This window comes from Electrona antarctica, assembly GCF_951216825.1.
Source record: "Electrona antarctica genome assembly, chromosome: 2".
In the NCBI taxonomy this organism is placed as follows: domain Eukaryota; kingdom Metazoa; phylum Chordata; class Actinopteri; order Myctophiformes; family Myctophidae; genus Electrona; species Electrona antarctica.
This window is the reverse complement of record NC_136807.1, coordinates 20,144,811-20,164,960: the sequence shown is the minus strand read 5'-3', so window position 1 is coordinate 20,164,960 and position 20,150 is coordinate 20,144,811. Positions and strand designations below refer to the sequence as shown.

General features: G+C 41.8%; 1 protein-coding gene across 2 annotated transcripts; it reads left to right on the top strand.

Moving 5' to 3' along the window:
- The first annotated feature begins 1,199 nt into the window (after positions 1 to 1,199).
- c1qtnf12 (C1q and TNF related 12) lies at positions 1,200 to 19,888 on the top strand. Of its 2 annotated transcripts, none has more exons than XM_079490550.1 (8): positions 1,200 to 2,599; positions 12,313 to 12,417; positions 12,714 to 12,825; positions 13,335 to 13,510; positions 14,825 to 14,933; positions 15,151 to 15,244; positions 18,447 to 18,525; positions 18,717 to 19,888. In XM_079490550.1, the coding sequence occupies exons 1-8, from the start codon at positions 2,420 to 2,422 to the stop codon at positions 18,813 to 18,815; spliced, it is 954 nt and encodes a 317-aa protein (XP_079346676.1). In that variant the 5' UTR covers positions 1,200 to 2,419; the 3' UTR covers positions 18,816 to 19,888. The 2 variants fall into 2 exon arrangements, with proteins under 2 accessions (XP_079346676.1, XP_079346675.1); XM_079490549.1 differs by having other exon boundaries at positions 13,326 to 13,510.
- Positions 19,889 to 20,150: the final 262 nt, after the last annotated feature.

The window sequence follows — 20,150 nt, the reverse complement described above, 5'->3', positions numbered from 1 at the left end:
GTGTGTGTGTGTGTGTGTGTGTGTGTGCGTGCGTGCGTGCGTGCGTGCGTGCGTGCGTGCGTGCTTGCGTGCGCGCGTGTGTGTGCAAACACAAACTTTGTCCTACACAAACATTAATGCCATGCCATTGACAATATTCATTTTGAGTGTTTGTGTACACACAAACACTCAAAATTGAAGACAAAGATGAGGTGAGATGATGTATGACCACATGTATGATGATAAGAGCGCCCCTCACTTCACACGGGTGTGATTTTTTGTTTACTAAAGAGACACTACTAAGCTATAGCAATGATTACTAAGGGAATATAGCTATTTAACACTATTTTAACAGAAAATATCACTTACACCACCTTTAATTGATCAATGCTCTGGTTGTGTCTATATTTATTCAGCTTTATATTTACAATTGTATCTGTTTTGCTTAACTGTAGCCTAAAAGAACTGTGTAATTATTTTTAATAGTGCAAAAAAAATATTGTTGTTGTTATTATTATTGATATACCGGTATATATTTTTTATTGCATTGGCAGCTAAGCTAAGGGCTTGCATTACTGAGCCAACGTGTTTCTTATCCTGCCAGGAACATAGGAGATGTCACCCATGACTCATTCAATCCACGGCGCTTCTGTTTTCTTTTAGCTTTAGATGTTACTTGTGAACCTGAACTCTGAGAGCATTTAAAAAGTATTTCAATTGTAGCAAAGAGTGTATCTACTTAAAAAGAAAAACATTCCACACGAATAACTGGCATTATATCAGTTCAGTTCACTTCAAAATTGGCCAAATTTCCAATACGCAATAACACATTAGAAACAGGCACGCTTGCTACATAATGTAGTTAGTATTCATTCTGGCAGATTTTCAAACAGCAGATTCTCCAGGATGTTGCCTCAGGGCCACTAAAAAGAGCACAAATTCTTCTCTATTGCTTGGATCTAAACACAGGGCTTTGGTGGAGTAGGACGATATTGAGCCCGAATGACAGACACTCTTAAAAGATACACATGCCCTCATACACATCATACACAGAACTTGTCTGCCAAAGAACTTGAGCTGAGCATATCGTCTATGAGATAAAACAGAACTGAACAAGTCAGTGGGATTGCCAATTGCCATCCTGAAAAATAGAGGCGAGAGAGAGAGAGAGAGAGAGAGAGAGAGAGAGAGAGAGAGAGAGAGAAGAGAAGCGGGAGGGAGAAGGGGTGATGATAAAACTCCAGTGTGAGTGCTGCTGTAAGCTCAGTCAGAGAGCAAAGGAGCGACTGAGACTCAGGGGAAGACGGCGTGCAACAGACCAAGCAGAGGGACCTACCACACGCTTACACACACACACACACACAGACATGCACGCATGAACGAATGCACACACGCATGCACGCACACACAGACACATAGACACACACACACGCACACACACATGCTGGGCTCTCTGAAATTAAACTGCACATGGTCTTGGACTGGATGATCTCACAGAGAGGATAGAGAACACCTGAGTTACTTTGGCCGGAGGCAGCAAAGCACGCTGAGAGAGAGAGAGAGAAAAAAAAAAAGCTTTCAGCGTTGTACATTTTGTTATAGCAGCCAGGAGCTAGTATTCACTTTTGAAGGAGACAAGAAGAGAAGGCAGGGCAAAGACCAAAGCTGGACCTTTTCCCACATCTCTTGGACTTTGTCCACCCTGCACCCGCCTGGGCACCCCATGTGAGATAGAACAGACTGAACTGAATGCTGAACTACATTTTCGGAGGAAAAGCCAAGTTTTGTGGATCTTGCATTTTTGCCCCAGCTACCACACAAGATTGTTTAAGGGGGGATCCGTTCCTCAGTGTGAGAAACCGCAGGAGCGAGGGGGAATAGAGAACATTGCTATCCATCTCTAACCCCCCTCCTACACCACCCTCATCTTTTGACGCCCCTCCCCTCCACCTCTGCTTTCACCCCCCCATTCCATCCTATCCCACCACCACTACCCACCCACCCACTATTCACCCCCCAACAGAGCAGAAAGCGTGAAAAATCTCACTAATGGGTTTATTTGCTGTCAGATCTGTGCCGATCTGTCATTCCCCTGGGACCATTCTACTTGACACATTTCATAGTTGAGTAAGCTGCCTGGCGTTGTGGCTCGAGTTAACGGTGCCCCAGCAACATTCTGCTGGCTGAGAGAGCTCATCGGGCAGAGAGCAGCAACAGCAGCAGTCAGACTGACAGCCCTGTTGGACATACAGGAGTCTCTGAAGCTGCAGTCTCCAGTCTCCTTCTCCTCAGCTTGGGTCCAGAGCCTTTTCTGAACCCACATCCTCAGCACCTCCATCCTCAGCACCTCATCGGGCCAAAACCACAGGACTACTACTCTACCAGGAGATCTGTGTTGTTTCCTTGGGGGATTCTTGGTGCTGATTGAACGGGTGTGAAGATGTGGTGTGGGGCTGGGCCGCTGGCAGTGGTGGCGGCAGTGTTTTGGACTCAGTGTGTCTTTCTGGAAGGGGTGGATGCCAAGAAGGAGAGGAAGCGGCTGAAGGAGGCCACCCCACAGCACACAGAGGCGTACAACGCTACGCTCTCCAACAGCGAGGAGGTCGGAGGCAGCATCAAGGTAATCATTGCAACCCTCTACAAGTTTACTTCTAAAATCACTTAATTCTATTCAATGCATGATGATACACCATGCTTAATATCAGATTTGTATGGCCGAAATATTGTTTCATTGTAGTAATTGGACATGAAAATCGATATGGAGAAAGCATGCAGCTTGTCACAAAAAATATGAATCTAGATCTTGATATTGAATACCTTTATAATTTCATGCACGATTCCTTTTCTGCACGCTGTAGTGCTCAGGGCAAATGAATGCGGTGAGGGCATGAGCTAGAACGAGACAGGTGTGCCCTAATAGGTCAAGACTCAGAGAGTGTGACGGCAAAAAATGTGTGAAATGCTAAATGGATGACTTCCTGAAGAATGTCAGGAATGTGGACATCTAAAGGCTGATCAACGCATCAATTATGCCCAATTTATGCTTCGTCGTTGGAAGGCGCTGCACACCGAAAATAGCAGAACTACAAGATTGTATATCTGCTATTTTGGCGGACAACACAGTCGTACAATGAAGTATGAATCAGACATCAGTCATCACAGTGTAGCCTACATCTGTCACAAATCTTTCAGCGTATCACATTGAAAGGCTAGCTGCAAATAATCCCATTGCAGAGTCTTATGATCTGATATCTAGCATCATCTAAATGGCTGATAAAGACACATTTTTGCACTTTCAGATAAATTAACACATATTTTGTGCACATATGTGCACTCACCGATACAATGTAACTGCAAATGATCAAATGTTGTAGCTACAGTATGCCACACAATTTATGCTTTTTAAAAGGGTACTTTCAACATGATTCACTGTGCCGTTGTCCAACAGCAGCTGGCCTTTGACATTGTTATTTATTGGTTTATTGCTGGTGTTGCATATTTCCTAAGTTTTCCAATGGAATATTTGTTTTGCTTTCAGCCCACCCATTGTGTTGGCATTCTCAAATAACTCACTGCCCCATACCAGCATTTTCTTCAGTCTCTACCAGGCTGCCCCCCCTGCACCCCCAAAATCAAGCAGTGAGGTCCAGTCTGTATCTTTAAGAACACATTGTGGCTGGTTGTGGCCGGGTAATGTTTATTTGACTTGGTCGGGCCTGTAAAAGCAAAGGCTATGAAGGATGACCTTGTGTCAACCCTCAAGACTGCTGAAGATTGCACCCTATTGGGATTTCACTTCTCTCTCCCATCCCGCGGGAAGAGTGGGGTGTCTTACTGTGTTCACAAGCTACATACTATTTCCCCTGAGGTCCACCACAGGCCCACTGCCATGATGTAATTCCTGGGAAAGTTAGGTGGGCAGATATTTAAAGACCTTTGGCTATGCTGTTCCCAGCCCATTGATTCTGTCATTCACAGGCCTAGTCTGACTCCGCTGTGTCTGGGACATCCGATAGGGGCGGTGCGGCCCCAAAAACTGGGGCAGCATGCCGTGTAAGCCCCTCACAAAGCCCCATAGAAAGGGTCCTGAAAGAGAACACCTCAGTGAGGATTAGCCCCCTGCACACCCCCCTCACCAACATTCTTTTCATCTCGTCTCCCACAATCTGAGGGTAATGACATAATCACTCCTAAGACGCAGTGTTATGCCAGATAGTGTCTCTGCCAAACACTGTCACCTCTGATGAAACTGGACTTAGGGCTTAACATCTACGGTTAAGGCACAGCCGTGTCCAAGGTTGGAAAACATAGTGTCTGTTGATGCCATTCTATCCTGGATTTTCTTTTTTTTTAAAGGGCACGACACACCGCAAATTTGCTTTTCTTGGGTGGTTTGTAAGTTTATGCCGTCAAATACAGTATCTGCAGGTTTTGTGTCCTGGATAAAAACACCATATCCACTGGAACTGTCTTGGCAGGATGTTTGTATTCTTAAACAAGCCAAAAGTAATGCATTTACTTTTTTTTCTTTTGCCCTGTGGAAACAGTGGAAAATCTTTTTATGATGGCATTAATTTTCTATCTGGCAAATTCCCCATTTGGGGAGTTGGCAGGGTGCAGTAAACCGCATTCCATGAGAGATTTTCCATTCGAAATTGATCACAATATTGAGGTGTGGAGTTGCACGCTGAATGGAATTTTAGTGGAATTGTATTTGATGCTATCTTTGAAACAGAATCAGAATCAATCTTTATTGTCACATCACATTACAAGTAAGGTGGGTGAAAAACGTGGTTGTGCAGGCTCAACATTGCAGTTAAAAGAGAGAAGAGAGGAGCATAAAGTGCATAATAATATGACAATTGTGAGTGCATAATACATATAAAGGTCATCATAAATGAATGTATGTACAAAAAGGAGTCTATTAAAACATGAATCAGTTCAGTCTGTGCATCAGACGTAATAGCTCTTGTTCAGCAGTCTTATTGCTGATAAGTAAAAGCTGTTCAAAAGTCATACTGTTCCTGATGCTCCTGTAACACTTGCCTGGCCGTGGGTGCGGAAGCGGGTTGAACAGGCTGTGGAATTTCTAAACCACTGTGAACTTTTGTGTTCGCGTGTACTATATGAGGTTAGCATTGACCATCGGCAAGCATATCCCTTTTTTGACAAATATCTACTACCCAAGCCAAATTCGTGCAGTCTTCTCCCACAATAAACACCAATATTTAAGCGTTATTATACTCTCCACTCTAATTTATAAACTACTCCTTCACACAATGGTGTGGCGAAAATAACAGATCTTTGCAATCATCTGAGATGTGTTGTGAGCTTGTAGTGGATCAGTTATGTCTGGCGTGTGACCGGCATACTTATGAAAAAGTATCCTGCTTAAAGATGAGAGGAATCTGTCATTGTTGAACAGTGGAGCGGGTCTGCCATGGCTGTAATTGAGGGAGGCGAGTCGAACATCACGCCTAGCATGTTGAGTAATGGCTGAGTTTAGCCCTAGGGGAGGGTTTGTCTTTCCCCTCTCTCATCCCCAGTGATGATTAATGCAGCGGTGTGTGGGACCTTGTGGATTACCCTACACACTTGAGACAAGACCCAGTCCCACAGGAAACAGGGCCACAGGGGGAGCAAACCACCTCTCATATGCTCGAGACAGCGTAGCCCACCTTTAAGGCTAATTTAGGCTATACTTTGTCTATCACTCAGCAAAAAGTATGCATTTTCCACTGAAGAAAGCGTATGCTGTCGCCATTTAACTCTCCCTTTCTTGTCAGGAGGGGCCAAAAAGGGGCCATGTTTTTACCATCTTTCAATTAATTAATGAGCTCATCTGACATTGAGTGAGAAATCAAATAATAAACAGTCCTGTCATTACATTAGAAATCTGCAAGTAAAATAAACTGTCAAGACAATATTCCCATTGCAAGCCACTTTCAGTGCCAGACATACAACATTTCAGTTTTATTTGGATTTCGTCTACTTTTTAATAACTTCAGATTGATGCCAGATTTATAGAAATCCCTTAATCTTGCCTGATGCTTATCATGTGCTGGTCATGTTGCTCTAATTTTGATTCACATTGGAGCCTGGAAACAACAATTTCACTATTATAGCCCTTTTGTGTGTTACACTAGTACTCAGTCAACTTACACTAGTACTCAGTGCTGGTTATTCATACAATTAAAGTGTATTTATTATTTTAAAGCAATGGCCATGTACCCAGATTCTTATTATGTTGAATCTTTATGCACAACAATATTTCTTTGTAAAAAAAAGAAAAGAAAGACTACAGAATATGTGAAGTAGGCCTTGTTTGCACATTTTGAAGAAACATAGTTAGAATTTCTATTGCAACTATCAAGACACATGATGAATGTTGTTATTCTTTGGCAACTACTACTTGCCCTTTTAGAATTTACACGATACATTTTACCTTTCGGGGAAATGATAGATGGCATACTGTAGCTGTTTTGTAATTCCCTGTGATTCCCTGTTAGTGTTATGCTTCAGATTTCTCCAAATATTTGTAATGTACTGTAACCTCATGGGAATGGGGAGAATGGTAATGTGGAAAAATGAACCATCTTTGTACTTATGTGGCATCAAGGAGAACCGCAAATGAATCCCATCAAATGTGGAGGAACTAAAGCCTGACTACTTGCTTGCCAAAAATAGCTGATCTACAAGCTCACAACGTGTAAATTAAGTTTATGACTCCCTACCTGATATGTTCTCCCCGAAGTCAAACCCACAAGGCTTAGCTGTGTACCTGATATGAAACTGGATCCAGTCCTTTTCAACAACTCAATTTTACCTACCACAGGGAAAATGAGCACTCTCTCCAATTTCAAAGCTATAATTTGTACACAAAACAGATGTGACACAGCAATCAGAGTGTCTTTCAGTTCGTTTACTTTTTTATATATCAGACTCACACATGCATGCATATTAGGGTTATAGGGTTAGGGTTAGCCTTCATTATCTAGAGTTACTATATAAACAAGGAATATAAAATGTGGCATTATTCATGCATTTCGAAACATACAAAATTTGCATTAGCCTACTATATTATTATTTCAGAACTATAATTCATATGATGTCCCAACAATGGAAATTTGTTTCAGCAACCCTTAATGTTTCTTGAACTAATAGCAGCATATACTTTCAATGTGGTAAGTGTAAGTATGTTTTGCCCACCAGGCCTTGTGCTTGCTTACCAATTGAGTAATAACACAGTGAGAGGAGGGCAGAGTCAACATTGCATGTCTGACTGTATTTAGCACTTCGGTGGTAAATCCTCAAGGCAGTCTGCGCTTGTGAGCTGCACCGATGGGGAACATGGGGGTGGATGCATGGAGACTGGGATGCACGCACTAGGTTCCCTGGTTTCCCTCAGCCATAACAGCTCTCAGCCAGGGGATCCCTGCCTCCCAGGATGGGACAGGCCCTGTTAGGCATAGACCCTTTCATCCATGCATGGATGACTGCACAGAGAGAAGTACGCTGGTGTAAAAACAAGTGATTATATGGAAGGCTCTCTATCATCCTGTCCAATGTGAAACACAGTAACGTTTTGCATCAGCAGCTAAAGTTCAATGGTGCGTTCCATTGTGTAGAATAGATAGTTTGTATAGATAGAAAGCACACTGTGTGGCACAGTTGACAGCAGGTGGACTAAGTTCCCTAGTCAACAAACAACAGGGTGAAGGAATAGAATGCTAAGAAAACAACTATGTGCTGCAAAGCAATTAGGATAGCAAGTAGGCCTACACATCAAACCTGCTATCTCGGACATATTGTAATAACAGCATGTACTGAATCTAAATAGTCCAGAAGCAGCTAGTGCAGATGCAAACATAATTAGTAATAAGCTAGTAAATAACTCAGGTGCAGTGAGGCTGAGTTTCAATATCAGTTACAGCCCCAGAGGCAAGTTTTAACTGTTTTGTTTGTGTTTTTGTAGCATGCTGCCACAGGGAAATATTTCCCCCTTTTATTGCCTCAAATAAACCGTAACCTAATTTTCCAATATAGCAAACATACATAGAATAAAGCACATACATTTATTTTTCATAGAGACCCAAGGTGATGTCCTAAGCCTTTGCTCCTGTATGATCAAAATGGCTCATTAGTTAATTCCTTCAAATGTAATGCACTAAGATCTGAGCTATAAAGTTATGCTTTGTAAATCAGAATTCTAGATATAATCATTCATGCATGCACTAGTATTATTTACTTCTACCGTGTGCCCCCTGGTTGAGATGCAAATCCCTTACTAAAAGTTTGATTCCTGCAGAGAGAGAGAGAGGTACAGGTCTAAAGCCAAATCACTGAGAAAAGAAACGTGTCATGACGATTTAAAGTTTGCCACCTTGGGAAAGTCTGACACATTTTCCTTGTCAGTGCTGGAATGGCGTGTGCTCACACCTGCTGACAGACAAGGCCATTCTGCTGCACACACAAAACACCAGCCATCAAAGCCAGAGAGCTAGTGTTCCTCATCAACCCACAGACTGATACCTCAGCCTGCTTTCTCCCACACATTGTTCATAAGCTTTACGTGCTGATGCAGAGGTATGTGAGCAAAGCCATAGTTTATTTTGCCCCACAGTCAAAAGCAGCAAGTGAGAGATTGAACTTTTCTGACAGGCTTTTGCCATGTCGTCAGGCAACATGGTTTTCCCAAGTCTGTGAGCGTGGGCTTCTGCGCGGTGCTTTGAAGTTTGTCATGTCAATCTAGTGACTCACACGAAGACAATGATTCATTTCTTGATTGTGGAGGCCACAATCAATCACCAGGGCATATACCTACCTTCAATAAGTCACATTGAGCGAATCTGAAAGATTTGAACATGACAGTTGACGGTCGGTTACACTATTTATTCAATGATTTTCTGTTATTTTGTAGTCTGGAAATTAAGTTAATAATTATCTTGGTCCTAGCTTGACTTCCCTGAGCACAGCAAATCCTCTAGGGCATGGTTTTAATAGTTTAATTACAATGGCGTGTGCTAAAGAGGATAACAAGCCCAGGGTATAGCTGATTTCCTGGCAATGATGTGCTTTTTTGTATTATTATAATGCAGGGAATAGCTAAGATCTATAATTATAAGTCACGTGTGGGCCGACTTGTGCTGCTTGACATCTTTGAAATAGCAGACAACGATCTATGCCATAAACACGAGAGGGGATGTGAAGCTCTGAGTTTCTTGCGGTTTAGCAGCCGGAGCACTCTTTGTTTCTCACAAGCTGTCAGTGTTTTTCTTTTTTTTTGGGGGGGGGGGGGGGGGGGGCAGACAGAGCTGCCTGAGAATCGTTTGTGGCAGTGATTCACTTCAGTATCTTACAGACACTTTTCACAATTAATCCTCGTGGAAGTATATGCAGACTACCACAGAGATAGAGTTGTGTTACATCCACCACCCAATTCCAATATTCAGTGCAGCAACAATTGTTAAACGTTTGGAAAACATGTATACACTAAGGAATAATATTACTGACAGGTTTAATTGTTACATGGCATTGACTCCAGGGGGAAAAGCACTTTATGGAAATGATACAGACAGTATTGTAAAAGTATCCATGTCTTGACAAAATCTCTTGCGCTTTAATCTGCTTCCAAGCCTTGAAATCGCAACAAAAACACAGAGCCTTCGAACATGCAGGAGGCACTGTGCCTCTTAAATTGTTTATTTTGTCTGCTGTCATAGTGGAGAGTCGGGGAGATAGAGAGATAGAAAGAAAATTGTTTCAAAACCAAAATAGGAGATTCTTTTTTATTCCAGCATATTAAAAGACAAAAACAAGGCGTTACTTTGTTGCTGTGTAACAAGAGGAGAGTCTTTGACAGTAAAGAAAGGGACATGTTAGTTTTGTAGATAAGTGATCCGTGTCCTGCTGCCAAACCTAAACAAATTCCATTTCAGACAGCTCACCTCCATGGCTCATCTTTATCTTGTCTTCTATCTCAACCACAGTCACTTGACGTTTGGGGAAGGACTTGGGGAAGATTCAAGGAATATTCAGCCATTGGAATTCATACGGCTTCAATTTTAGCCATGCGCGTGAAACCACACCAGCACGACTCCACATTTTGCAGGGAACTATTTGCTTGAGACGTCTCTTTAGACTCTAAAGAGACGTCTCAAGCAAATAGTTCCCAGAGTGTGTGGGTGTATCATTAGCTATCTCACAAACACATCATTTTCCTATACAGTAATTCATTATAACTGAAGTTATTGCAGATAAGGAGGACAAGAATGTGCATTGGTTAGGAAATATAGAACAGCAGTCCTAAATCATAAACACTCCTTGGTTGACTGTTATGGTATTCACATACATGTACAGTACATGTTATCTCACCCTTTACAAAGTAAATCAATACATGATTGAATCCCACACAAGTGTTGCCCAAGTTGTTGTAGACTAATTGAGGTCTGCAATCCACAGAATCTACATCACACGCACATGGTCAGACTCATTTTTCACAATGTGGCTCATGGAAATTTTCATGTGTTGAAGAAAAAAAGGGGGGAAAAAATCACTTGAGGACGTTTGTTTATATTCATCCAAGCCTATTGGGCAAATAAGAACTGACGTGGTACCTGAGTTATTATCTGGAATGAAAAAATAAGCAAAAAAAAGAGTTGAACCTTTCAGAGAGGAGTGGCGAAAGAACATAGTTGGCAATGTGACACCACCCAAAACGAAAGAAAAAGCCGCTGCCTCATGCCTCTTCAAGGAATCGCAGCAGAGCGGGAAGGAGAGAAAGAAAGAGGGGTTTCGCAGTGTGACCTGCCTTGATGTCTGGCACCATTTAATAGTATCTTAGGGCAAGATTTTCCAATGATGGTTTGTAAGCAGAAATTATGACTCATTGGATTTTGTTACGTAGGTACAATACTTTGCATTGTGTGCCATTCCAGGCCATTCCAGGATAAACGATCTGATGAATCTCGCAATTAGCACTCTTTTAAAGATTCATTATAAATGTTGAAAGAGTGCAATTTAGTGATGTTTAGAGAAATATTCTGGCAACAACAATATTCCACTTTTTTTTTTAGATTTGTTTTTTGACAGGAAAGAGGGAGAGAGAGAAGGGGAGAGACATGCAGCAAAGGTCGTCATGAACGGGAATCAAACATGCAACGCGCTGTCAGGCCAGAGCCTATATGTGGCATGCGCCTGGGCCACTTGGCCAGTGGGCGCCCCAACAATATTCCACTTTATTTAAATCCCAACCTTGTATAACATGCAATTGCTTGAGATCTCTAAAGAAGATTCAGAGCTCAATTTTCCACCCCCTTTTTTTGCAGATGGGTTCACTTTCCTATCATCATTTCATTGAGTCTACCGTATAGTTCTGCCTACAAACACATCAAACATCTCTTATGCTGTAGATTTCAGTGTATGTTTTGTTACTGCTGATAAACAGTATAATTAACCACATTAATCCTAGCGTACCTACTTTGGGCAATTGTTAATCTTTTAAATAAATGTAAGAGTAGCCAATTATCTTTACCCCCTTTTCTCCCCAATTTAGTCGTTTTGCCACCTTACTCTCCACACATTTCTGTTGTCACTGGCTGACTTGCCAGTGAGGGGCCCCCGCCGAGGGGATGTACTGTAGCGCACCCATCCTACTCCTCCCGTTCAGGTGACAGGTGCCACCCCAGCCTGTAGGAGTAGTACAGTGACAAAGAGCATCCTCTCCGCCAGGCTTCCCTCCCCCGAACACGGGCAGTTGTGTTTGTATAGAGCAGAGGTGCCCAAAAGGTAGATCCTGATCTACCAGTAGATCACAAAAGCTGTGCAGGTAGATCACATTGACATCAAAAGGGCCTGTCAGCTCAAACCCACAATGCAATATTTTGCCTTCAATAGTTTTGCTGTGCACAAAAACGTTGGTAGCATTACAAATTAAATACAAGTAGCACTCAAGTCGAAAGTATAGAGGCTCGGTCAAGCCCAATGCACTGCAGTGGATTGGGTTCTATACTGTCTCCCCCTGGAGGGGAAAGGAACTGGTAGGAATAACGTGTTCCTTCCACGTGCTACATCCAACGGAAACTCCCTCCTGTCAGGTGAAAAGAAGCAGCTTGGTCAGTCCGTTGCTCTCCCCAGCTTGCTATTTTTGCTATAGGTTATAGGCTTAAGTGGTTAACTCTGAGTGTACTGTAAAAATGGACCTACAAGGATTTTATTGTACACTCACTGAATATTACGGAAAAACAATTAATCAATTATAATCCCATTACGTTTTCCATCTTAAATTTCCATTGCATAATGTATTTTGCCTGTGTGTCATCTTATTTGAACCAGGTCGCTGACAGCCAGAGAGTGGATCCATTAGGTTCATGGATGGATTTTGTGAAACGACCTGTCGACCACCTTCCTGGAAAGTGTCGCAAACGGAAAAGGCCCCTGGTAAAAAAATAAAAATAAAAATAAACCTTTATCTGGTTGGATGGAATGTGTCCTGTATTTTATCTACTATACTCTCATTTTTCAAAAGATTTCACTTATATTATATATAATATATTTAACACCGCTTTGAAATAGGATTGCTATAGTGCCTGCCTGGCAAGCCCTTTTCTATGAATATGCATAAGAGATGTACTTTCCGAGTTAAGTTTGTATGCAGGCTCCTTTTGTACATGCCCTTGTCAGATATTACCTTGTTTTTAAAACTATTGATATTTTGCTTTTCTGCTTGCTGGTAGCCTGGTCCACCAGGTCCACCAGGGCCACCTGGCCCACAGGGACCTCCTGGCACTCCTGGGGCAGAGGTCACCCAGGAAGTTCTTCTGCTGGAGTTTAAAGAAATGATAAAAGGTTTGCAGAAAAGTTTTTATGCCAACAACATGGCTCACTGCAGTTCCGCACCTTATTAGAATTGCACATGGCGTTCTCCCAATAGATGGATAGGGTTAATCATGTTCATAGCTTATTTGTGATTATTCATCCAAGTGATGTAGTCCGACTGTACATACATAACATGCATTATCCATTTACGAGTTTCATTATACCTCATCACAAATTCATTCGTCATAAGATTGGACTTTAGTAGTTAACACTAGGTATGGTTATGGCCTACAAGGTCTAATAGCCTGAGTGTGTGTGTGTGTGTGTGTGTGTGTGTGTGTGTGTGTGTGTGTGTGTGTGTGTGTGTGTGTGTGTGTGTGTGTGTGTGCGTGCGTGCGTGCGTGCGTGCGTGCGTGCGTGCGTGCGTGCGTGCGTGCGTGCGTGCGTGCGTGCGTGCGTGCGTGCGTGCGTGCGTGCGTGCGTGCGTGCGTGCGTGCGTGGGTACATGCGTGGGTGCATGCGTGTGTCAGAGGCTACAGAGAGACGAGCAGCAGCACTAGACAGACAGACCAGCCCCAGTCAGCTCCCTACAGCGCTCCTCACTCTGGAGGGAATGACGTCCTACCGGCGGATAGAGGAGGCCTTCCACTGCAAGCTGAAGGGACCTGTGGTGGTCGACAAGAAGACTCTGGTGGAATTGCAAAACTTTCAGACGGTATGTTTATTTGAAACAATGGAAATGTTTTACTCACAACCTTGGTGCCAGGTCAGGCCAAAATGAAAAATAAGTCAAGATTTAGTTAATTCTTCTTCATCTGTTTTGCCTCCTACCCACTCTTTTTCTTTTTTCCTTTTTTCCCCCTTAAGTGCAATTGAAAGAACAAGCGTTATGGCAATCGTCACTCAGTTTGTACGGGGGTGGATCATCCCGTAAGTGGGTGACTGGCGCACACAGCGGCACCATTTTGAGCCATAAGACTAGCTCCCTCTCTGGTCAAAAAAAGATCTCCTTTTTCAATTCTCCACATCACTTTCTGGGCACCACACAAAAGGCACTCTGTCTGTGACTTGGAATAAAGTGTGGAGAGGACAGAAATAGACACAACAGCATGCTGTAGTAGTGGAAGAACTGTGCCCCGTTGGGACAGGCTGACAAGGCTTTAAGCCTAGCCATACTGTACCTTAGTAATGCCTGATTCATGCTCTGAAGTTGTATGGTGTCACATGGCGAAAATATTCGATTTACAAGCTCACAACCTGTCGCGGATTCAATGCATTGTGAACATGTAGATCTGCTATGTTCTGCGTGTGACACTGTCATAAATCATGCTTTAGTTTACCTTTCTAATACAGCACTATGGTAACAGGGGACTCTCTTTTTTGCCGAGCGTGGGAGTCCTACTAGTAGTAGCCGGCGCTTGTTTTACAGCGCCAGCTACTACTAGTAGGGCGGGGTTATAATATAACCTCACAAAAACTATGCCTAAATCTAACCCTAACCTCAACAAAAACTATGCCTAACCCTAACCTTAACACTAATCTGTAAAACAAGCGCCCCATCAGCGACCATCGACTCCCAGGCTCAGCAAAAAAGGTAGTCCCATGGTAATAGAGGGTATGCGTGTGGCAAAAAAATACTTTCTGGCCTTGACAGCCCATACTGTACATCCAAACAGAAAGTCCTATCTGATTGCATTAAATGACGTTAAACGACGTTGAACTCACTCTGCCACTCACTTTGCCACTCAATTTGCCACTCACTTTATGCATGCACATACCTTCTATACTGTTTGATACTGGGGGTTTTACAGATCATTTATGCCAAGGGATATTTGAAATGTTTATTCAGGGAATCAGAGGTAGAAAGAGGTGGGAACAGGGAATCCAGAGGTCTTTAAAAGGGCCATATTTCTGCAGCCTCAGATATACAGGAATAAATTGCAGCATCATCCTTTGCCTACATGAATGATTTTATCGGTAAACTGTGGTGTGACTAAAAGCACATTTTGGTACTTTGCTGTACTTTCAGCCCCCAGCTAAAGGAGCATTTCTCAGAGGATCAGGAATGGACCAGTCTACGGGTCGATTCACCGCTCCCGTCACTGGAATCTACCAGTTCTCTGCCAACGTCCATATTGGTAAATACTCATTTCCAGGCTGCAATATGCAGTGTACATTATAACAAGGGCCTCGCATTTCATCTGTTCTGGGAACACTCCTGACAATACATTACAATGTTTCACAGAGGAAATGGGTTTTCTCTCAGGGATGAATAAATGAAATGTTTAAGTGTGGTGTTCCTCTCAGCCCAGTATGGTCCGTCTTATAGTGACAATTGGGGTCTTCAAATTACAGATCACAATGATGTGAAGAGGAGCAAGAATCAACTCAGAGCCAGAGACAATGTTCGAGTTCTGATCTGCATCGAGTCCTTGTGTCACAGATACACGTAAGTATGACTGACCAGGCTGATAAACACACAGATACACGTACAGTAAACTGTATGACTGACCAGGCTGATAAACAGAGTAAATCAGTGGTTGTCAAAGTGGGGTCTGCAGACCCCCCAGGGGTCCTTGAGGGGATTCCAGGGCATCCCCTGCAAAATGTCACAAATAATGAATGCAGTGTCCAGTCTATCCCAAATTATTGTACAATGCAGAGCAATGCAGATTTCACTTCCCAACCATAGGGGGTCATAATCATAAATGCTACAAATGTCACTTTGCATGTTTGTTTATTGCAGAAATGTTTATGCACAAATATCGTGAATCAAGTCACTAAGAGAGGGATTAGGGATTATCCTCAGTCAACCTTTATCAAAACTGTCTGTGGTACATTGCTGACAGATTGTGGACAATATACATTACAATATACATTACAACAATATAAATTGTGTTTGACTATCACACATGATGTTTGGCTAGTAGATGTGTTCGGCTAGTTGGAGGTGCAGGAACTACTGAACAGAACGTCGACAAGGCATGACGAAGTTCTTATGACATCATTTCAAGCAGAACAAATTTTGTGTTCAGTTGGAGTATGCTGCAGCCGGCAGGCTGGGGGGCGAACCAGTACGTGACCTTCAAATTCCCAGATGGCTTTTCTACCCACTCAATCAGCTATGGCCAAATTGGCCACTACTTATAATTATTAATTCACAGCAAGAAAATAGCATTTAAACAATGTATGGGAGAAAGAAAGAGAAAATGTTTATTCTACCACGTAAATTGTGACTGTCCATTGTAAAAAATATAGCCATATGCCCGCCCCTTTGGGGGGCACCTGGGTGCAAAATTGATTTGCAGATTTTGCACCCAGGTGGTCTCATTGACTTCAATGTTAATATTAATGAGTTTAGTCAAACTCTCAAACCATGTAGTGGAGGTAAAATGTAAGTGGCTTAAAATCAATGAGTTGGCTACAACTAGTATAGCTCTGTCAAAAAATCTATCCGCTATCCTCCCTCTTGGCTCTTCGAGAAGCAATCAAAGATTTGAGACGAGATATATTTCTGGGTCACTGCTGGAGGACAGAAGAGGGAGTAGGCAGAAAAAATAGAATCGGAGTTTGGTCGTGCCAGCTTAATTATCCACGTTTACTGGCATCAAAATTAATGATAAGAAAAGGTTGGTTATTAGGATAGACTTCAGTTCATCCCATATAGCCATCTCTCTGGGATGACTGCTCTGCAATTGGCTGGCTAGTTTGTTGTTAGACCAACTGGCCAAGTTGGCCAACTAATTGTGTAACTTCATCAGTCACTCAGTGACTCACTCAGTCAGTAAAAAGGCATTTGTTTATAGGGCTGGCCTCACTGTTGTAGTCCAGCCAAAAAACACAGAACAGCAACCAAAAGAAAACAACAACATTGACAGATTGTCAGGGGAGTGTGTTCTATTTAGCAGCTTTCTGGTAGGTTTTGATGGTTCTGGATGTTGGTTATCAATTGTTTCTACATCTGAGCCAGAATGGAGTTTATATTTGTTGTTTAGTGGATGAGAAATGTCACCTAGACTGTGTATTTGTTTTATTGCTTGTGATGTGAATAAAGTAGTCAATGAAGTAGTAAATGTAATGGCATTTAGACCCGCAGATTTTACTGGGTTTTACTAGCTACTCTCCATGAATCCAATCAACCTATAGTGCACTTTGTCACCTTAGTAGATTGTGAACATGTGGTTCTTATTTGTTATGGCTTATATAACATATTCTGTGGTAAAAAACTAAACACTTTTCCTTTCACATTAAAAAAAAAAGAAAAGAAAAACAATACATTAAATTGAAGAGTGATTCTTATAGAATAATCTATAGAATCAGACTTTGGCCTCACTTGCGTTGTTTACATTCTGTCTGGATACTTTGTTAACCTCTACCATAGGATAGTTTGTTAGTGTCTAATGAGGATTTATGAGCTGTTAAAGGTGTTGTCTGTTATAGTTTGTGTGGAACCAGCTTGGCATTTCCTGTATAAAAGCAGGAGCAGGTCTTTTAAAGGAAATGTCCTCACTCAGGGCCGCCGTCCCTGTCGCCTAACTAATCTTTATAGACTCACCTCTGACACCCCATTCAGTGTGCTGCTCTCAGCGCTGTGCAGAGAAAATGCCCTTGTTTGGGATGTGGGAGGCGGATAATGAACAACAACGTTACACAGAGATTCTGCAGGGCAGAAATCCCAAGTCCGGTGGGGAGCGGTTATGAGTACTCCTCAGCATTTCAACATTTCTATTTACTTAAAGTCTGAGAAAATTGTTGAAATGAATTGCTCCCAAAACTCTCCCCTGGAGCTTATGGAGCCCAACCGCCTCCCACCTAGAATGGCATAATGAGAGGAACGTATAAATAATATTATTATGATGGGTTACTTAACCTAAGAGAGTGCTTGGTTTTTGCTTTTCTAGCCAAAGCTCCAGACAGTCTCGCCCTCCCTCCCACACACGAAAATGTAGAGAATGTGAAATGAGGCTCATTGAGGTGGCAGTTAAGAGTGAGGACAAACATGATTGATTTGCCATAAAAAATGTTGCATTTTCCACTAAACAGGAGCCAGTGCTCTTGCTGTGAGCTTGAAGCCTGCAGCAGCATAACCACAAAGTGTGCAGTCTTCAGGCCCCGATAACATGTTTTAAATGCTATCGGGTCTATTGTCTATTGAAAAGCCAATTTGACAAGAAAGTTGGTTGTGTTTATTTTAAAGATGGAGTGCCACAATTTTTTTATTTTTCCAGTTTTTCATGTGTCTATGAGGTGACAGTACTTATTAGACACCCTGGAGTCGTTTGTATACGTGCAATGGTGTATTAACTTTGTATTTAGGGTTTCTTCCTGGAGGCTGAACCCTTGACAGTCAAACGGGCCAATGAAATAAACAGTAATATAGTAACCCCTCCCCCTTTATCATACAACTACAGCTGTGGGTGCGGCTTCAGTTCAGGTGGATCACCACCCATCACCACCCACCAGGCAAACCAGGCATACTTAATGAACTGGTGGGCGTGCCCACATAAAAACAACATTTTAACAAATACTGTACACGTTTTTGAAAAAATTATACCTCCTCATATAACAATAAGACCTGATGATCATGTTTTAGGGTGGAAAAAAATCACGGCACTCCATCTTTAAAGTTTGTTTTTCCATCTTGATTGTAGGTCACTGGAGATGATAGTTGGATTGGAAAGCAACAGCAAGATATTCACTGTCAGTGTGCAAGGGCTGCTGGAGCTACAGGTAAAATTAAGTTCTTTATCAAAAGGAACTACAGTATACAGTATACACTCACAAACAAACGTTCAGAGAACAAATAACACACAAACACACAGACGCACACCCAAGCACAGAACAGCATAAACAATCATTACACACATACGCACAAAAATATTGTGTTTTTTTTTATGCATTCACATTCACTTTCTTTACAGGCTGGACAGTACACCTCGATATTTGTGGATAATGCTGCAGGAGCATCAATTACAATACAGAATGGCTCTGATTTTATGGGCATGCTATTAGGGGTATAGCTTGATAGCTCTCCCTGCGGGAGCAAGTCAGACGAGTCAGCCATTTGTGCTGCTTATCAATGGACTAATGAACACTATCAAACTGTATCATCCATGCGGGGGATCGAGAGGATTCTAGCAACAGAGAAAAAGATATGGTTGCTACTTGACTTTAGTACCTGGCAAATGTTGAAACGACAGTGTTCAAGTACTGGACTACGTTTTTCTTTCACAATGCACTGTCACTGCTCAAGAAAACGTTTGCAGTTTGCTGTCCCATGAACAGACAAACCAGACAAATAAAACAGTGAATAGACCTGTTAAATTGTCATGGCTGACAATCTTAATAGTACACCAAAATGTCAATGTCATATTTTCTGCATTGGAAAACTGTGCAAACTCCAAATAGGAGTCTGTGTTCTATGACATGTTCTAAGACATATTATTGTGTATTGTCTACATGATTGATTGTGTACAATCAACTTTTCAAAGTAAATATTATTTTTCTCTTATGAACTCAATCTCACATGTATATGCATTATGTATGGTACATAGACTCTGTGAGTACACTGGACAATGGCAATATGCTCATCAGACATTATATGGGCCCACAACGTCTTGGAAAATGTATGTCTGTAATTACATATTTTTGTAACATAGCTAATACTGTGTTATTACAGTTTTCTTAAAATATCTTGTTAAAGCTGTTTGACTGCAATTGAGCAGAAATTGACTCTTTGCCAAGATCTTTTCTACAGTGCCATTATTGTTAGAGTTTTAACATTTATCACATTTGTATGTTTGCAATATGTTTATTACACTTTCTGGCATAACATTTTCTATAATTTATGATACTGATAGTCCAGTAACATTGGAAAATCTTTAGAAATGCATTGACTTGGTATTTATGTTTTAAATGTATCCACTCGTTTTGTGGCAAATGCCTATCTGTTTCAGCTTGACCTTGGATCATACAGACTCTTAAGAAAACACACATTCGATTGCAAGAATATCTTTTTACTATGATATTTTATTAGTGCGTATGATACATGTACTGTATGCTGTAATTTGAAATTAAACCACGCCTTACTGTCGTCTTTTGCTGCTCTAAGAAACCTTTTTTCAATACACAGTACTGAAAGCATCCCCTGGGAGTGCAACAAAACTGTTTTGGATAATTCCTGTTTTGGATACATTTGTAAACAGTGGCAGCCATGGCTGTGGAATTAGAGTTTTATCACTTTTTGTTTTTATTTTGCATATCATTCAGACCAAGGAACCCGTTCTTATTGTCAGGTTTACAGGTTTACAGGTGTAAAACTGTGGGTGAAATTCTTTTTCCAGACTTTTGAAGTT